The 20,380-nt window shown below is 38.9% G+C and overlaps 1 protein-coding gene across 7 annotated transcripts in view; it reads right to left on the reverse strand.

Moving 5' to 3' along the window:
* SEMA5A (semaphorin 5A) overlaps positions 1-20,380 on the reverse strand; it is an 831,366-nt gene that overhangs the window by 530,610 nt on the left and 280,376 nt on the right. For all 7 annotated transcript variants that reach the window (XR_009742648.1, XR_009742649.1, XM_061449193.1 and 4 more), the window contains 2 exons: positions 16,846-17,071; positions 6,918-7,136 (listed from right to left, as the gene is read on the reverse strand). Coding sequence is in view for 5 of the 7 variants with exons in the window: in XM_061449193.1 (XP_061305177.1) it covers positions 6,918-7,136; positions 16,846-17,071 (445 nt within the window). In the remaining 2 variants the exon portion in view is untranslated. The remainder of the gene's footprint in view (positions 1-6,917; positions 7,137-16,845; positions 17,072-20,380) is intronic.

Genomic DNA, 20,380 nt, shown 5'->3' on the forward strand with positions numbered 1-20,380 from the left:
TCTTTAAACTCCTAACTAAGGCACATGAGCCAAGTGTCCCTCTGTGCAAAAAAAAAATAAAAGAAAAAGCAACAAGAAACAGAATGAAACAAAAATAAAGCAAAAGGACCTGAAGAAATCCACCCCTGGTCCTGAAGGAGCTGGCAAATGAAGTTGCTAAGCCACTGGCCATCATATTTGAAAAATCACGGCAGTTGGCTGAAGTTCCCGATGACTGGAGAAAGGGGAAATATAACCCCCATTTTCAAGAAGGGGAAAATGGATGACCTGGGGAATTACAGACCAGTCAGTCTCATCTCTGTGCCTGGCAAAATCTTGGAGCAGATTCTCCTGGAAGGCATGCTAAGGCACATGAAAATCAACAAGGTGCTTGGTGACAGCCAGCATGGCTTCACTAAGGGGAAATCCTGCCTGACCAATTTGGTGGCCTTCTATGATGGGGCTACAGAACTGATGGGCAGGGGTAGAGCAGTTGATGTCACCTACCTGGACTTGTGCAAAGCATTTGACACTGTCCCACGTGACATCCTTGTCTCTAAATTGGAGTTTGATAGGTGGACCACTCGGTGGATGAAGAACTGGCTGGACTGCCACATGCAAAGAGCGGTCAACAGATGAATGTCCAGCTGGAGACCAGTAATGAGTGGTGTCCCTCAGGGATTGGTGTTGGGACCGGTCTTGTTCAACATCTTTGTCGCTGACATGGACGGCGGGATTGAGTGCGCCCTCAGCAAGACTGCCGATGACACCAAGCTGTGTGGTTCAGTTGATACGCTGGAGGGAAGGAATGCTATCCAGAGGGACCTTGACATGGTTGTGAGATATGCTAATGCCAACCTCATGAAGCTTAACTATGAGAACTTCAAGGTCCTACACCTGGGTAGGAGCAATCTCAAGCACAGCTACAGGTTGAGCAGAGAAGAGATTCAGAGCAGCTCTGTGGAGAAGGACTTGGGGGTGTTGGTCAATGAGAAAATGAACATGAGCCGGCTTCAGTGTGCGCTCACAGCCCAGAAAGCCAACCGTATCCTGGGCTGCATCAAAAGGAGTGTGACCAGCAGGTCGAAGGAGGTGATCCTGCCCCTCTACTCTGCCCTCGTCAGATCTCACTTGGAGTATTGTGTACAGTTCTGGTGTCCTCAACGTAAAAAGGACATGAAGTTGTTGGAGCAAGTCCAGAGAAGGGTCATGAGGGTGATCAGGGGACTGGAGCACCTCCCGTATGAAGATAGGCTGAGAAATTTGGGGCTGTTCCGCCTGGAGAAGAGAAGGCTGCATGGAGACCTCATAGCAGCCTTGTAGGGGTCCCACAGGGGTGCCAGAGAGGGACTCTTTATTAGGGACTGTAGTGATAGGACAAGGGGTAATGGGTTAAACCTAAACACGAGAAGTTCAGGTTAGACATAAGGAAGAGGCACGGGAACTGGTTGCCCAAAGTGGTAAATACTCCATCCCTGGCAGTGTTCAAGGCCAGGTTGGATGGAGTCTTGGGCGACATTGTCTAATGTGAGGCACCCCTGCCTATGGCAGCGGGGTTTGAACTGGATGATCTTAAGGTCCTTCCAACCCTAACCACTCTATGATTCTACAAATACTGTGAACTACAACAGAATACCTTATGTTTGGTTATTATTATTCTCAGGAAAACATCTCTTTTAGACAGTAAATGACTGTATTTTTTTCAAATTTGCAGAATTTACCATTCAAATAATGCTTCCCTTCCATCATCTGTTTTTCTTCATAATGTATCTTGCAAGTCCCCAAGGATAACAAAACCCTAATATGTATGATCCTAGATTCTTTTCATATTGACCACATTAGTAACTCAAAGAAAACGTCAGTGAGTATTCACAGACCCTTTCCATGGTTATTGAACCTCTTCAGTGCTTGCCAGCTCATCTCTATTCACCACATCTCTGAGCCATTAAAAAAGGAGCTGAGGCACAGGGCCAAAGCATAATTTGCTAGTGCAAGACAATAGCGCAAATTCTCCTGCCCCTCAAAGCAGTTTGGCCACATAGAAACTGAGTACTGGGAACAGGCCTTACCCTACACTGACTCCCAAACTATGTCTGCACATTATTTGGGAGAGTGTTAAAGAAAAAATTGTGTGAGGGATCATTCTAAAACTTGTACAATACAGACAAATCATATTCCTGGCCCTGGGTACAATTTCTAGCAATATTCTGGCACTGTTCCATTTACTATTATATATTGAGCCTTCAAATACCATGAAAAAAATAATCTGCCCAGTGACTGCTATCAACCTGCACAACAGTGGACCATTTACTTTGCTACAAGCTGTGGGAAAAATTTCACTGTTTGCCTCTCCTCTACAGGCTCAAGAAAAATTTAATAGTAGCTGCTAAAGGCAGGTCCTTGATGGCTTCAGTATTTTTTTTAAGTTCTGGGATTCTTTAGCACCATAAATTACTGGCTATTAGTAAGTATATTTAAAACAAGGCTGCAAGACACTTAACCAGACAGAAGACTCTTGTTGCACTCAGTGATAGCCCCACAGACTTCTTCACTGTGTCATTTCTTCAGAGCACTTAATATATTCTGGGGTGACATTGAACCCAGATTCTAACTCATTTAGAAGCAAAAAGTCCTACTGACTTTCAGCATGACTTAAGCACTGATCAGTATGTTTCTCCAATACTCATCTCAGCAGTTTACATCACAGGGGGTTGATCCTGTCTGCAATAAGTAGAACAGAGAGTAAAGAACATGAGCCTGCCATAGCAGGAAAGCTTCTGTACGGCTGCCATCTCGCCCCTTCCTACTAACCAGAAGATTTCTGAAAGGCTCATGACTGGACTGGACTGTAACTAAAAGGTTCTGTGCCAACAAAGAGCAAGTAAAGCTGTCCTTAGCCTGAGGGAGCTCAGGTAAATCTTAGAAAGCATCAAATTCTTTGTTGCATCTTTATTGGCCATTACTCTCAAGTCAAGGCCAGAACAAAATCTCCTCACATTCATTAGCCTTTCTGTCTGCACCTCACTTATTTATATGGGCAAGAATGAACTATGAAGAGTCCCTGTTTTTCTCCCTAATGCTCATGCTAGCAATAAGAGCCTGATATGTTTACTCCTACTCAGTCCCTGCAACTCAATCTACAGCCTAGTCCATGTGAGGAGGGTACAGTCAATACCACAATGAAACTTGCACATGTACCAATCTTTCTCAAAAACATCTGCCAGGTCTGTGTGATCAAAACCCAACAGGGACATTTTAGAAACAACCTCAGATAGCTAAGGTAAGACTGACTTTATATAGCTGTCCTAAATACAACTCTGCAGAAAATGAAATCCAGTCTGCAGCACAGTAGTTAACAAGAAGGCTGAATATTGATCCAACCATGGTTTCTCTTTCTGGCTGCTCTCCCCTGTGTCACTACTGTGAGGTCTGCTAAGGTTGTACTCATGGGCCTGGAGAAAAGGCTCTTCACTCATGCATTACTTATGTTTCCCCTTTGTTTATGAGATCTTACAAATGTCAACCTAATAGATATTCACATTTACCCACCAATTTAACTTTCTGCAATTTTCATTAACAATTAAGAGAACTGAATTTCATCAGTATGCTTCTCTCATAAAAATTTATTCCCTTTCCACAAATTTATAATCAGAGCTAATTTATGGATAAGCCTTATTCTGCAATCATTTTTTACTCTCCCATGTCTTAAAGAAAGAAAAATAGTCAATTACATCTACTGCTTGCAATGTTTCCCCTTCAGATTTATATGAGATCTGACTTAGGCCCTTACATTTCTTCTTAATTACTGGCAAACAGTTCTGCAGTTGAGGAACTTTGTGATTCCTTGCAGGCTACCATACATCTAAATACTTTGTTCAAGCTCTACATCTTTATTCAATTTTGCTTTTCACTAAAAAGAACAATGAAACTTGTCTCTGAAGAAAGTTATTAGATATATTAGGACATCCTGCCTTGCTTCAGAAAGGCCTGCCACACTTTATACCAACTGATCTTTAAAAATATTTTCAAATTCAGACATAGCCAAAAAGGGAATAATTTTTATAAAAACACAATTTCAAGTTCTGCCTAACAACTTCATGTATTTTTAGTTTTGGGTTCGGGTGACCCCATAAACAACAAAAGCCTTTATAACAAATTATGTCTGCGTAACTTTGTGTTTTACTTGTTGCAACAATTTCCTTTGAAAAAAAATATCAGTCTACCAGCTGTAGAGCTTATTAAAAATACTACTTCTGAAAACCTTTAACTTAAGAAAAAAAAAATCAAGACAACATTTAATTTAAGAATCAATAGCAATAGATGAACTAAAAATCTGACCCCACTTTATAGATAATCTGGGCCCATTTAATGAATGTACTTCTGTTTCTACAGTATGGTAATATCAGATATCTCAGTGCTTGTGAGCAGACCTGTTAGCTATTACTACGCTACTCACCTGTTTCAAAGGAAGCTGAAGGCAGTGTCTGACAGGGGGCTTCCCTTCATAAGGGAAGAAGAAACCATGGGGGGGTGCTATGTTCTAGCTTGTTTCACCTATTGTGTGCATCCCTGGGGAGGCTTGCACATGTTAGTACAATGGGCTCCTAAGTCTCTGACCTAGTGCATTACTGTCAACCTTCAAATTTTTTCACAGATGAACAGTTCAGCCACATGAAAAGGAATTGTTTATAATTTCATTATTAAAGAAAAGCAAGATGTTACGATTTCAGTTTGGGAACTAATGGATTAGAGCAGGCACCAGGGCTGTGAAAATGTGGAGATTTGGGCCACAATTCTATAATTCTCTGCCAATTGTTGGTTCTCTGCTGATTCCCTTCCACCTCTCTCTCACACTAGGTGTAGAAAACATGGTCATCCTTCACTCACCATGCCTCTAAACTCAGAAAAAAGCATATAATCCATCCCCTTCATCTCCTCAGATGCTTACACTGCCAGATGGAGAAGCTATACAATGAGCACATGAAGGATGCAGCAAGAAAATTTCACCAGAAAGTGCTCACTTTTTGTGCCCAATTGCCTCTTTCAAAACCTCGATGTCTCAAAGGACATTCACCCAGACCAAAACAGGGATTCCCAACTAAACCTCCCTTTGGATCTGCCCCACCAGCAGGAGAGATAGAGGCCTGAATGCCTCAGGAGGCTGCCTGAGGCATTCAAGTTGCCAAGCGATCCTACTGTTCCCCATAGCCATAAAACTGCAGAAAAGCTCAGTTTCACCGAACAACCAGAACACTTAAAGAGCTTGAGCATTTGTGGGATATCTGCCAAAACATGTTCTTCAGGTCCAATTCAAGATGGAAGCATTTTTCAAGAAACTGTATATTCCTGAAAGGGAAGCCCTGTCTTCTGCACAGATGTACTGCTTAAATTCTGATGCAGAGAATGGACAGTGATTGTCAAAGGGCTTAAAAAGCTGAGGAAAAGCATTGCAATTTTAAGATTAGACAAAACACATTAAACAAATATATCTATGGTTTAGGGAACACAGTTTAACTTGTAACCATATATATAGAGAGAGATAAATACACACACGTATGTTTTACTGTGATAATGTACTTATGTAATATGTATATTTCCATAGTGATCCTTCAGGTCCACATTTAAGTAAATGCCAAAAGCTCCAAGTGTTCAATACTAAAATATGCTGCACTGTTATACATAATTAATACAATTAAAGGTGCATGAATGCTTATTTCTAAATTTACTTGTTGAGTCTCTCATTGTCCTCCTTCCTCTCTATTCTTTCTTAACTTGAATTTTTTCATCCTACTCCAATTGCACTTCCTTTTGTTCATGTTTTCTTTTCTACCCTTCTCCTTTCTTCCATAACACCTCTGCAATGCTAAAAAGCTCTTGAATTTGAATGTGTTTTATGAAAAGTGGGGGTGACTGAAACCAAGGTTTTTTTCCCAAAAAATGTCTAAGCTACCACAATGATTTATAATCCAAAGTAGTTTCTGAAAACATATATTCTAGTTGTAATGATTTTCAAAGAACCATAAAACAACATTGAAATAAGGAGAAGCTCAAGATTCCAACAATCTTTACGGCCCACTTGAGTTACTATCTAGTTGCTGATCAGTCCTGAACCTTATTTGCTGGAGGCTCTACACTCAGAAGCTAGCACAAATTTAATGCCAACAACATGCAACTGCTATGAGGTCTCCATGAACAGAAGGCTGCGTGGAGACCTCATAGCAGCCTTCCAGTATCTGAAGGGGGCCTATAGGGATACTGGAGAGGGACTCTTCATTAGGGACTGTAGTGATAGGACAAGGGGTAACAGGTTAAAACTTAAACAGGGGAAGTTTAGATCGGATGTAAGGAGGAACTCCTTTTCTGTTAGGGTGATGAGGCACTGGAATAGGTTTCCCAGGGAAGTTGTGAATGCTCCATCCCTGGCAGTGTTCAAGGCCAGGTTGGACGAGGCCTTGGGTGATATGATTTGGCGTAAGGTGTCCCTGCCCATGGCAGGGGTTGGAACTAGATGATCTTAAGGTCCTTTCCAACCCTAACTATTCTATGATTCTATGAACTACTGTGATGAAAATGATACTTTGAATTTAAATAAAGACTAGGCCAGATTTCTCAAGTCTCACCAGATTTCTTATGTCTTTTTTCTTCTTAAGTTTACTCATTAAAATTGTATTTTTACAGTCAAAGTCTCATGTGAAAAAAGACACAGATGTTAAAATTGTTGATGATAAACTGATTGACATTACATGGGAATCTTACCCAAATCCACTTATATTATAAAGGTAAATTTGAGCTGTGATTTATTAAAAAAAAAAAAACAACCAACCAACAAACCCCAAATCCACCAATTAAAAAACCCCAATCAACCAAATCAGCTATTGCAAGATATAGCCTTGAAGATGAGTGATTTTCACATACTACTCTGTTTACCTGACTCTTACCTGGACAAGGCAAAATGTTGCATTCCTGGTACTCCAGAGATGGGCCGAGGCAAGGAAGTCCCCCGTACTTGGGCTCAGGATTGCTGCAGACCCGTTTGCGATTCCGTATACCTCTACTGCAGTCACGACTGCACTGAGACCATGGAGACCAGGGTGACCAGGCACCATTGATGGTATGAGCAGAGTATCGTCCAGAACGCAAGAAGTCCCCTGACAATCCTAATAAAATAAGGATTGAAAAAAAACAATACTGAATTAAAACAGTATTTCACTTCAAAACAACCTTTTCCGCTTTGAATTTACTCCTAGGCTTCTAACAGTAATATTACCAGCAGAGTCTTGTCCTTTAGTCTCACAATCCAAACCTCAGTTTAACCTCAAGAATCAATTCCATAATAAAAATTTCATAATCCCTTGCACAGAACTACAGTGAAGACTTGGATCCAACTCCTTACTTAAAGCTTTACAGCTGTATTGACTGGACTAAAGTCAATTTACTCTGCCTGAGGATGATAAAAGTTCTCTCTCTCTTGCACAGGAATTGTCATCTGAAATACTCCAAATACACTACAGAGGTATTGTTGCCCCTGTTTTAGAGGAAGAAGTTGGCACAGAGGAGAAGACTGAGCTGCCTGTGTCCACTCGCTGAGCCAGTTCCCCTTGGTCACACTGCAGGATACTGCCCACTTCATCTACCCAGTCTGTGCTTGTGCCCAGAGGCTCATGGTTGTCCTTGAAAGCAATGCACTGTACTTATCCTAACCATAATCAACCTTTAGATACTGTATAGCAATAATTCCACAAAGTCTCATAAGACTTCCCTTTTGCGTAGAACAATGTTTTGCCACTTTATAAAAAACAGTTTATTTTCCACTGAGTTGAAGTATTCTAAACCATATATAGGTGGTTTCATATAGGCTTATGAAAACAATCCAACACATGATGGAGAATACATCCTAGTTAAAATAACCATCTGGCAAGTGGAAAACATCTTTTCTAAGTGAGTTTAGTACTAAGAAAAGGCATTAGATTAAACGGTGGAGGTTGAAGTCTATCATTTATCAGTGAAAGGAGAACACACAGAATCTAGTTCTCAGCATACAACCAATATGCCTGGACGTAGCCCCAGGAGAAGTTCTAATAAACTGCAATTAATTTGAGTATCTTTGTTACTTTCAGGCTTGATCCCACATAAAACTATACCTCAACTGTACTCAGCACAACACTGAACTCACTCTTGAGCTGTAGCATTACCTGTAAGCACCACTACTAAGCATCTCCAGAAACACTACTGGGATTTCCTACTGTTGCCAAAGCTGCTCAAACTTCCCAGTGGAAACTGCAAACTATGATCAGTGGGCCACTGACTGCTGCTTTTATTACAAGCACTTATTTAAGTAGTTGTGATGAGAGAAGGTGCTGTGAATGGTACTTAAAACAGCCGAGGATGTGGCTGCCTGCTTCTGCAAAGAGCTTCATTATTGCTAATATAAGCAGAGACAAATGGTATCATCAACAGTGGAGAAATGCAGGGGATTGTTAGTAGCTTAAACTGCAGCACAAATTTTTATTCTTAAGAAATTCCTTTATGCCCTACCCACAAGCACAGGCACTGTGGGAGTATCAAATGGAGCTAAAGAAACTGAAGATGTACTGAATTACATACTGGAAACCGCTGCAAGTAATGCTGTGAAGAGTCTGTCCAGCAGGAGTCCTGGTCTGAACAGGACCAGTACTGCAGATAACCAGAATGGAGGAGCCCCTTATTTGCAGTGTCCAGTACCGAAACAATTACACTCTATTTCTACCTGTGGTTATGGCATTAGTGATAGTGCTTAACTTCTGCCCTAATAAGTACATTACAATATCCCAAAGTAGATGAGGCTTTGCATATTTTTATTCAATAACTGGCAATATTAGAATGATGATGCAGCAATACAAAAATACTTGTAATAAGGAACTGTTGAAAAAGAAAACAGCAGAATAGCAATATAAAATCACTAAAAATGGATAAAACCTTTCAGTGATTATAGAGGCTATCTATTTCTCTCCTGCTGAGCCAGATACTACTACACATATATTAAAAGCAGCATTTCAAGAATCATGGCATACACTCAAATCCAAAAAGGGAGCAAGTACAAAGAAACAATATGGGAATTATGAATACAGGGCTACTTTCCAGCTCTTTAAGACCATTATTTTGCAATTTTGTATCACTTTGCTCATGGAAATGTCCAGCTTATGCAGTGGGCTGTCAGACTTAATAGTGGTCTTCCAGTACCTAAAGGGGGCCTACAAGAAATATGGAGAGGGACTTTTTACAAGGGCATGTAGTGATAGAACAAGGAGGAATGGCTTTAAGCTGAAAGAGGGGAGATTTAGATTAGATATAAGGAAGGAGTTCTTCAATATGAGAGTGGTGAGACACTGCAACAGGTTGCCCAGAGAAGCTGTGGATGCCCCTCTCCTGGAAGTGTTCAAGGCCAGGCAGGATGGGACTTCGAGCAACCTGGTTTAGTGGTAGGTGTCAGGGGTTGGAACCAGATAATCTTCAAGGTCCCTTTCAACCCAAACCACTTTATGATTCTATGAAAACAACAGTATTTTTTTATACTAGAATTTCAAACTCAGATATTTTTAGTTATTAACCACAATGCAAACAATAGGAAAAGTGTTAATTGAAGCAGATCACCAGTTACTTTCTTTGTAAAACAATGCAGTGTGCACCACTGAATACCAATACTAGGATGTTCTGAAGCCTTTTGCAGGAAAGGTGTAGCTTTTTCAGGAAAAGGTGCGATCTTATTTGCCACTGTAATGTTAGATAGATTCCTTGTGATTTAAATTGGGGAGTAGGGAGGGGAATCTTCTAAGGGAAAGCTGTGAGGTACTTTAGCTTTGAAATAATATCTAAAGAATCTTTTCAGTGTGGAATTTGGTCTGCAGCAAGTGTTCTCCTATGCTTTCTTCTTTTCAACGCACTAAAAAAAGTCAGTACAAGGAGCAGTCTTTTCACAGTTTTACAGTAACTCATACAGTGTTCATGGAGGGGCTTTTAGAATTTTCAGATGGAAACTGCACAGTAAAAGATTAACTTTTTGTCACTAATGAGATTAAAATAGCAAGATCAGTTTACATTCTGGAAATACAGTACTACATATTCTTTGAACAACCTTGTAGCCTTCTTACAGTGAGGTGACTAGTTTCATAGATGAAGAGAGAACAGTGGATGTTACTTATCTCAGCTTTAGTAAGGGTTCTGATACTGACTGCAAGAACTTCCTAATAGACAAATCCACAGAGTAATAGCTAGATAAATGGACAGTGTGATGGATCAAAAACTGGCTGAACAACTTGGCCTAGAGGGTTGTGGTCAGTCATACAAAAGTACAGCTGCAGAAAAGTCACTAGCAATGTCTGCCAGGGGTCAGTATTGCGTCCAATCCTACTTTTAACTCCACCATTAGTGACCTGGACAAGTTGGCTAATGACATAAAACAGGGAAGAGTGGCTGATACACCAGAAGGTTGTGCCACACTTCGACTAGGCAGAGAGGAACCTCTTTGAGCTCAACACAGGAAAATGCACAGTCTTGCATCTGCAGAGGAACAGCCCCATGCAACAGTAGTTTGTGCCACTTAGAAAGCAACTCTGCAGAGAAGGATCTTGAGGTTCTGGTGCATGCAAGATGACTGCGAACCAGCAATGTGTCCTTGTGGCAAAGGTGGCCAACAGCTTCCTGGCCTGCACTGGGAAGAACCTTGTTAGTAGGTCAAGGGAGGTGATCCTTCCCATCTTTTCAGTATTGGTGAGATCCTGTCTCAGGTGCTGGGCCCAGTTCTGGGCTCTCTAGTACAAGAAAGATATGGACTTACTGAAGAAAACCCAGGGCAGGGCCAAAGGATAATTAAGGGACTGCAGTATCTTTCATATGAGAAGAAGGGGAGGGAGCTGGGACTGTTTGACCTGGAGAAGAGATGGCTCAGGGGGATCTCATTAGCATGCATAAATACCTGATGTGGGGGAATAAAGGGCTCTTCTCAATAATACCCACCACAGGACAAGAGGCAATGGGCAGAAATTAAAACACACAAAATTCCATCTGAACACAAAAGAAGAGAAACTAAGCAGGTGGTTCTCTCCTACAGATACATTAAGGAAAAGAAAAAGATTTTCTTTCAGAAGATGGCAAGGCACAGAATGGCTGCCTCTGAAGACAAAACTCTAAATAGGACCTTTGGCAGTGACAGAAAACACACTGTGTAAGTATCCCATAAGAGCAGCCTCTTCATTTCTACAAAAAATGTAAACATCTTGTCCATGGACAGTGCAAAAAAAAAAGTGCGACCTGAACAAAATGACTGGACATAAACATAGCAGCAGATACAATATGAAATAGATATGATACTAGAGAATAAATCTAAGAGAAAAGAATTCATAGTTGAAAATTAATGAGACAGCATTCTTTAACAAACCCCTTCAGTTTCAGGACCTTGTGCTTCTGGGGCATTTTCACTGCATATAATTCACATCATCCAGTCTTTTAAATAAAAGCTGTTCAATATTCTATACAGCTAATATTTCACAAGGGCACCCTGTAACAACTTTTTAGTATTAGAATATTGATACTTTCACATGCTACCTAAAAATCCAATACGGAATATGAATCTGCAGGGTGAATTTGCGTAGCATTATACCAGCACGACGAAAATCCAATAAATCATATGCATACATACACACAAATACATACTTATAAATATGCATGTATTATAAATAGATATACACATGTACATATATACCCATACATATAAATATACATATACAAAAGACTTGTGGTCTAATTATCATATGTCTTCAGAGTTCTTGTAACTGTCCGCGCAAAGACTGTTGCAAACAGAAAATCCAACTAGCCCTTTCCTTTTTTTTTGGCCAACTGATATGCAGTGTGTAGTAACTTGTAAGATATGGAAAATATATGGGGAATAAGAATCATGGAGTCCTACCTCTAAGAAGTCCTTATTTTGTTTGATATGTTCATTAATTGAGGTGGTGGGGATGGGGGTCAGATATGGGTAATACAAAACTAAAAGAAAAAATTACACTTTTTCTTCAAGAAAAAGTTCTGAAAGTAAATGGCTATACAGAAACCAGTCCTATGTGTATCACAGTTTACACCAAACTTGACAGGATAAGGTATAAATATAAAAGCATTGTAATCTTTCAGATCAAGCTGCATGAAACTATGAAAACGCCTACATTTTCATTGATCTGTGGTACTCTTGACACCTCTCTTTGTGATTTGGGTCACTTCCTGATTACTCCACATCCATGTCCAAGAACAGAAACCAGATTGTGTTGTGCCACCTAACAGAAAACAACATTAAGCCTCCTGTATTGCTCAGCTTATTGCCCCCAAGATGAAAACACTTGGCTAAAACAGCCTGCAAAGGCCTACATCCTTGTCTTGGTAACAGCAAATGTCTAGTTTACACACCACCTAAGCTCTCCTTATTTAACAACTGTCTACAGAAGTAGTTGTGAAATCTGCTAAAAGAATGATCTGTCATAGCATAGTCAGCGAACTAATGAACAGATTTCTCAAGACAGACAGAACAGCTGTGAATCAAATACAGATGTGGCCTTCATGATAGGTTCATCAGTCAAATGTTTTAAACTAAATCATTCTCAGAAAGCCTACGATTGACTTAAAGCCCTGTGAATGACTAGAACGTATAAGGTTTGCTTGCAGTTTACCAACAGGGTTATTTTCAGTTGTTTAGAAGTCATAATTAATAAACTGCTGCACACAGAGGCTAGAAAAGGGAATTTAACTACTTAATCCCAGGACAATTTAAAATAGGCAGCTGTGCTTCCCTAAAGCAAAAATTTCCACAAGTAACAAGTATTGCAAAAACTGCAGTAAAATCAATCACAGGGATTTTGTGGACAAAAGAACCATCAACTTCTAAGACCAGGGAAGACAGAAGATATGAAATGACATCTCAACAGAAGACTATTCTCTCATTTTAAGCGCCTAAGCTCTGTTCAGTATGGATAAAATTACAGAGAAACAAGCACTGCTTCATTGCCGACTTACTTATCCCAGTATACCTAGCAAGCATGTATAACAGAAAAAAATTGTCTCAGTAAGTTACATAATTCTGCTCTAAATCAAAATGATTTGATAATTTCTAAGTAATTTTTAGGGTTTTTTGGATTGAATTTGAGTAATCTTATAATTTCACAAGAAATTAATCCTATTCAGAGATAGGTTAACATGAAAGTCACCTGCCCTGATGAGTACAGAAAAAAGAACCTGCCTTTGCAAACGCCGGTAATGATACCTTGATTGGCCTGATTTTTCTTTAAGACTGCAACATTCCTAGCTGAGTTCAATTAATTTACCTTAAAAGTGAGGCTCTACTAAAGCACATATATTTATAATAATTCTCTAGTCTAGCCTGTAGCTAAGAAAGAAGTAGCAATGATCTCTGATAAATTATATTACTTGACTGATTTATGCTTTACGTTCTCATGTTCAAACCTAACAAACCTACAGAGTCAGTATGTTTAATGTAGATACTTAATGTTTCATAAGCGCCCATTAAAGCGTATGGTGATATAATTTCAAGACTTTTAATCTGGACTGTACAGACGTTCACATTAAGATGTGCAACAATGTACAGACTCTCAGTTGACTTGAAATAGCTGTGCCTTTCCTATCCGAGCACTATATGAAAAGCAGAGGCAAAGAACAAAATCCTCTTAACCAAACCTTAAATCAGAAAAGCACGAATACATTGTGCAAATGCTACTGCTTGGGTAATTGAGACAGAAAACTTACCGCACTCAGGAGGAGTCTAGTGGGTTTCTGGCAAGAAGTTGTTCTGCCTCTAATCTCAGACTGCAAAGAAAGTGCTTTGCTAGCATCTGACAGTGAAACATGATTCTGTTCTACATGGCATGACTGTAGTTGCACAGTGGGAGATTATCGGCAATGAGAACATTTCTAACAAATGGCTTTCTTTGCAAAGAACAGAGAACTGATCTTTGCAGAACACATCTCTGGTAATGAGGTATGCCAAGCACGCTGTACCAGGATTAATCTTCCTATAAAAGCCAGCAAATTGCTACAGTTTAACATGAAGATAATGAAAAGAATGTTTCACAGTATCCAAGCTCTGGTCAGGCGGAAGTAAGTTATGATGCTTTCTTGCTATCTAGCCAGAAATTGTGACGGTGCCTGCCAAAATTCATGGTTTCTCATTCTCATAAAATCCTTCTGTTCAAAAAGCTACAGCTATGCTACACAGTTCATGTATTTCCTTCTCATGAAATCAAGGAGCAGCAGATGGGTGGCTTATTGACCTAAATCCAAACCTCGGAGCAGGGAAGTACTCCTGAATCCTGTAGTTTAGAGGAAGTCAGTAAGTTTCATCGTATCAGCAAATCAAAACAGTAGTCCCCCTGCAAATGTTCCACTCCATACTGTTCTGACATCTATAATCAGAAAATGTCTACGCAAACAGGCTCAAAGTAAAGTGTTATTAAAGGAGACATAACAGTAATTCTTCTCACCATAAGCTTATTGGTTAATGCAGCCACTTGGAATGCCAATTTTACTTTTCGGAATAATTAAGGACAAATTAATGATAAAGTTATGAGGGAGCTCACTAGAAATAAGGGACAGATGTATAATAGTTTCTGCCCTGTTGACTATTCAGTGTAAAGTATTTAAATATTCAGTAGTTTGGGGTTAGTCAGCAAAAATGCTTCTCCCAGATGAACATTACAATTACTGTGCAATAGGGTCACTCCCATACGTTGGTCCAATAATTATTTCCAAATGAAGCAAAGCAGCAGCTTCAGCAAGATGCAACAAATCACCTAAAACACCAGGAAATTCAGGAATCTCATGTTCAGGAGTGAAAGAAATATCTTCAAGCTAATCAGGCAAAGAAAGCACCTGAACCTACTCCCTGGCCTCTTGCACTACCAATGCTTTATTTCTCAAAATTTAGGCACTGTTACTTCTGACTATATTCTGTAAGAAAGAGTCAGGTTTTGCATCCAACTCCAAGAGAGGACTTATGATCATGACTTCAGAATTGAAAAAGGTGTCTCCATGCTTAATTTTCTTGCAGCAATGTGATCTAGGAAAAACTGGCTCTTGCACTGATTTGTCCTACTAACCTGCTCTCTAAGTCAGTTTCATATAGTCCGTTGCTAAGTGCTGATATTTCAGCTGTCAGAGAAGAATATATCTAGATTCTTCTGTAAATCGAGTTGTAGATTCTAACTGTGATAACTATCCTAATTCTATAATATACAGTGGTGAAAATATTCTCTTTCTCATTTAATCTCATGAAATTTTAAAACGGTGTCATAAATGTCAAAATGATGAAAGACAGCATAAAAGCAGCAACACCACCCAAAAGTCTTATTTAGGACAAGAAAGACAGCTTATACAAGTAATCCTAGCAGAGTAACATCTCTGCTAAACAGTAGTTTGAAACTTAATTTGCATGAAAACAGGAGAATAGCAGGAACACTTGTTACAGGAGTTGCTCCTTGCCAAAATCTGCCTTGCTATTCACACCCAAAAAACCAAAACATTGGAGACTGTAGATTACTTGCAATGGGAAAGACATAGAGTATGAAACTAAATCTCATCTGGAGTATCAGAGGTTTTGTTTTATTATTATTTCACACAGTTCTTCAGTATGCATTTCCTTAAAAAATTACTAACATCTTGCCCTATCCAAAAAGACACAGATGTCAAGTGAATCAATAAAGGTTGATCATCAATCACGATGAAGGGTATGGGGGAAGCTTCCAGCATCTTCTCACCGAAGGCACCCCTGCAGCCCCCCTGCTACCAAAACCTTGCCATGTAAGCCCACAGGCAGCACAGACAGGAAATGCTTAACACTGATTTTCACAAGAGTAGGTCTGAAAAGAAATACTGAGAATGAGAAAGGCCAAGGACTCAGAAATCTTTCTGTCTTTGTGGCTTGAGATAAGCCAAACGCCTTCAGTTACACATTTTTTTCAGCTAACCGGGGTGCAGTGAAGATACAAAAAGCTTCATAAGTGAAAGCAGATTTATAAATTTTAAAATATAATAATTAAAACTAGCATTTCATGAGATTATAGAACTAAAATATAATACTTGAAATGCTGTTACATAATTAAACTTGGATAATTAATGAAATGCATTAATAAAATTAGAGTGTCAGAAGTTCTAGTCTTTTTATATATATATACATATATACATTTTTTTCAAAACTATGTATTACTGATAGGGAAAGAAAAAAATTCTGAAGAAAAATAATTCCAATTTAAAGTCATCTAAAGTTGAAAAGATTTTGAAGGAGTTCAGCTTTCCATCTCAGAAATAAACAGAACTTTAAATCACTAGCAATAGCACAACATAAACTTTTATAACAGAAACTATCTAGTTCATAAACTCCTTATTTAAACACCTGCATGAATCTTACAGTTGCCATTTCAGAATTACTGAGCGGAAAGTTCTCAGCATCAATACTACATATTCTAGCTAAATATTTATCAAATACCTTAATGTTGCACAAGCTCTCCCCCAGTAAAAAGCTGAGAGTATAAGGAGGTGAAAGAGTCCTCCAAGAACTGGGCTGCTATGTAATGGCTCACAGATTATTGTAAATAAGAGTAAAATTACCTGGCAAATCTCATAACTAGTGTAAAAGAAATTTGATTAGTCTGAATGATGAAACTACATTCAGAAGAAATATAGATTCCCTCTTGTGAATCACTATGTCCTATTATTCATTATCAGTTCTGTTAACACAAAACATCAGCAAGCAAAAACTTCCACTCTCTGCTGAAAATGGAATTGCAGATACCTTGCTAGCAGGAGGCATCATTCGGCCACTTTAGCTTTGCTTACCATCTGTCGAGCATCCACTTGTGCCATCACTGGAACAATAACGCATTTCAATCCTTTGCCTTCCCACCTCTAGCAAATTTGGGTCAGGCAAGCGCGCTTTGCAGGTGTATCGGAAGCGTTGTTCATAGTGGCCACCGTTGTCTGAAATATTGACTGGGGTCCAAGGCGTCCAAGGAGTTGTCTTTTTTAACTCTGGACAAGCATTGGTGTTACAAGGCTGATATTCCTGACAGAAAAGGTTCATAATTAATATAATCGTTAAATATGACTTAAAAAAAAAAAAAAACAAAACCCTCATAACAAACAAAAATAACCAATAGAATAAAACAAATTAAAAGTTTTTGATATTTTTTTCCAGCATTTCTGGTAGAAGTGACCATCAATAAACTTTTAATTCCAATCTCAAACTAAAAGTGGCTTTTTCTGCTTCTAGGCAAGCACAGTATCACACTCCTGAAAGCAATAATATAACTGTACAATTTAAATCTATTACATCCATAAAAACAGTAAGCTGAACACTATATATATCATGATAAAATGCATCCTTTATAAATTAACAGCTCCAAATAAGGTGCAGCTAAATATGTTAAAGCTGTTAAGTAAGAGGAATTCTGATAAACTGCAAGTACGAGACACAAACTAGCAAATAATTCCTTGGTAAAACCTAGTGGCATATGGATAAGCAAAGCACTGTTCATTTTGCATATTGCTTATGCATTAAAGGGGAAAATGGACAGAAAATGTTTTCTATTACAGAACCTGGCTCCCTGAGGTGCATGCTACCTCCACCACAGCAAAACCTATAATTGGAAGCAAATTCTCTATGGACTGATAGCCATCAAGAACGATCACACATAAGAAAAGCAGATTGGCCAATATTCCCAAGCCCCACAATATATGGCTTCATTCATTTCCCACACCACAATATGCTTCATCTGATGCAAGTGATTTGTAAACTACACAGGTGAAATGAAACAACCACTAAATATCAGAATGAATTCATGCTGACAAACTACTAAAGGCAAAAAGAAATAGGCTTCAGTGGTACAATGTTTAAATGATCTTTCTACCTTTGACCTCTAGAATGATACACAGTGGAGGGTACCTTCTGAAAAGGAGCCTACTGAAGTTTGTAATTTCAGCAAATATTAAAAATATGGATAGTAGATAGTAAAAATAAGTTTTATCATTCATAGTACAACCTCCTTCTTCTATAACCCCTACCCCAACTGATACCACCATGTTGCAAAAATATAGATTACCTGCTCATGTCATTCTCATGGTAATAATAACATTTTTATCTCATACTTTCCCCAGTTCACTACTGTTTCTCTTAGATAGTCTAACTTATTAATATATCCAATTAGGCTGAGAGTAATTCCTCTATATTTTTGTTTTAAAGTCTGTGGTGCTATTTCAGATCTAAAAGGTGATTCTTTGCCTGAAAGCTTTTGTAATTTTTTCCACCAGCTGTAAAAAAGATTCTTCTACAGAAACCCCTGCCCCACTAGCAAAGCAAGTTCAAGACTGGCTATGTTCAAGACTGGTTTCACAGTTTTGTGGTACTTGAGGCAAGAAAAGAGCTCAAGGATTTCAGCTGGACTACTGCTTGCTCATCCAGGCTATGCAAGGTCCCTTCCCACAGTGGTGGCCATGAGTCATATCAAAGAACATCTATGAAAGGGGATCCCTTTAGAGCAAAGAGGCCTGGATCAACCTGTCCATAACCTGACTTTCAGTCTCGAATGCTTTTTAGATCAGAAGACAGCAAAGAACAAACAATCAGGTCTTGTGTATAGAAGGGAAAGTAATTTCTTTGTGACCCCTCTAGGCAACTGTTTAAATAATGTATATTTTAGACTGAAGACAGAACACATAAGCCTTGACTTATCTTTGCAGCACATGAGCTGTAAAAAGGAAATCATAAAATTAACAGATCCCACCAACAGCCATAACCACCCTGCTTGCTTTTCCAACCAGGTATTCATGACCAACGTGCAGTTCCCTCCAGCAGCTGGATCACAGTGCATCTTTTAGCAGGAGCACTCTGTCTTTCCCTCTCTCTTTTTTTAAGAGATGTCTAGCACTGATAAGACTATCACCTCCCCACATCAGCTGTTCCACTATTTACTAACCCTCGAAGCTAGCAAATTGCAAGTTAATTAAAGGCTGCATTTCCCCTTTAATTTAATTTTCTGGTCACTGAATTTTGCTGTGCCTTTATCAACGATACTGAAAGTGTTCCTTGTCCCATATGTACAAACAAATTTTTCATGCCCAAGTACCCGCACATAATGGTAAACTCAGCTGAACTTCTTAAAGCTACATGTGATTTAAAACCTGATCTCCAGGTCCTGTGCATCCCTATGTCTTCCTTATGTCCCATTTCCTTATTTTCCTTAAGACTGGACACCAAAATTTAACTTGGCAATCTAGAAGCATTTTAATCAATACAGCATGCAGCGACAATTTAATACATACATTATTGCATTAGTGCTGTTTCCTTCCATGACACTGTACAAAGAGCTTAAGTAGACCTAATTATCTTTGATAATATATCCTTTAACTTACAACTTTACAACTACATAGAGTCTCCTATCCCACACAAGAGACTGGTGTTTGGCAATATTAAAATACATTTTATTAGCTTTCGCAATTATCTACCGTATTATTTACTAACTCAACAATCTCTGTCATGTTCAAGCTTTACTGAAGTTGGTTTATATCACTGTCTAGACTGTTGATAGAAATGTTAAGTGCTATTGACCCAAGAACTGATTCCAAGCAGACCTTGCTAGACACATCCCTGTCATTTATATCTGTGCATTAACACCACATTTTTCAGTTTGTCAGTGAGCCAGCTTTTAATCCATTTAACATTTGCCATATAATTCAGTTTTGCAAATCAAAGTATTTTCTGTTGCAAAGACAAAATGTCTTGGAAAAATTCAATGAAAGTAGGGGAGAAGTGCTGTGTCACTTTCAAACATCTTGAAACACAAGCTTTTTTCTGGTAGCATATAAGCAAAACACTCATAATGATCTAAAGTTTCAGTTCTTCATTTGCTGTTGATTTCTGTAATGATATTTTTCAATCAAAAATTAAAGCTGCTAAAAATGTGAGGATACTGGATATGGCATAGACAGGTGAGGGTCATATAGAGCAGAATGTATGAGATATGCAATGAACCCTCAGTCAAATAAAAATTAGCAATAAAGGAAGAAGTTAATTGAGTGGCAATGTATTGAATGTTGCTTTCCTAATACATCTGAAATGAACATGCCAGCTCACTTCTTCCTAGAAAGACAAACTACCAGTAATCAGTGTGCTTCAGGATCTGTAGTCCCTCCTAACAGAGGGTATACTCATACATTGTTACGAGAGTCAGGAAAGAAAGGTGATCCTTAAGAGCATCTGCAGAAACCATTTGTTAGCTTTTCCTTTCTTCTTGCTTGGTGCATAGCTTATCATACATTGTTACATGAGCCAGAAAAGAAAGGTGATCCTTAAGAGCATCTGCAGAAACCATTTGTC

This window comes from Pezoporus flaviventris, unplaced genomic scaffold, assembly GCF_033815535.1.
Source record: "Pezoporus flaviventris isolate CSIRO_AGI_PZ_B2104156 unplaced genomic scaffold, CSIRO_AGI_Pfla_v1 ptg000007l, whole genome shotgun sequence".
Classification (NCBI taxonomy): Eukaryota; Metazoa; Chordata; class Aves; order Psittaciformes; family Psittacidae; genus Pezoporus; species Pezoporus flaviventris.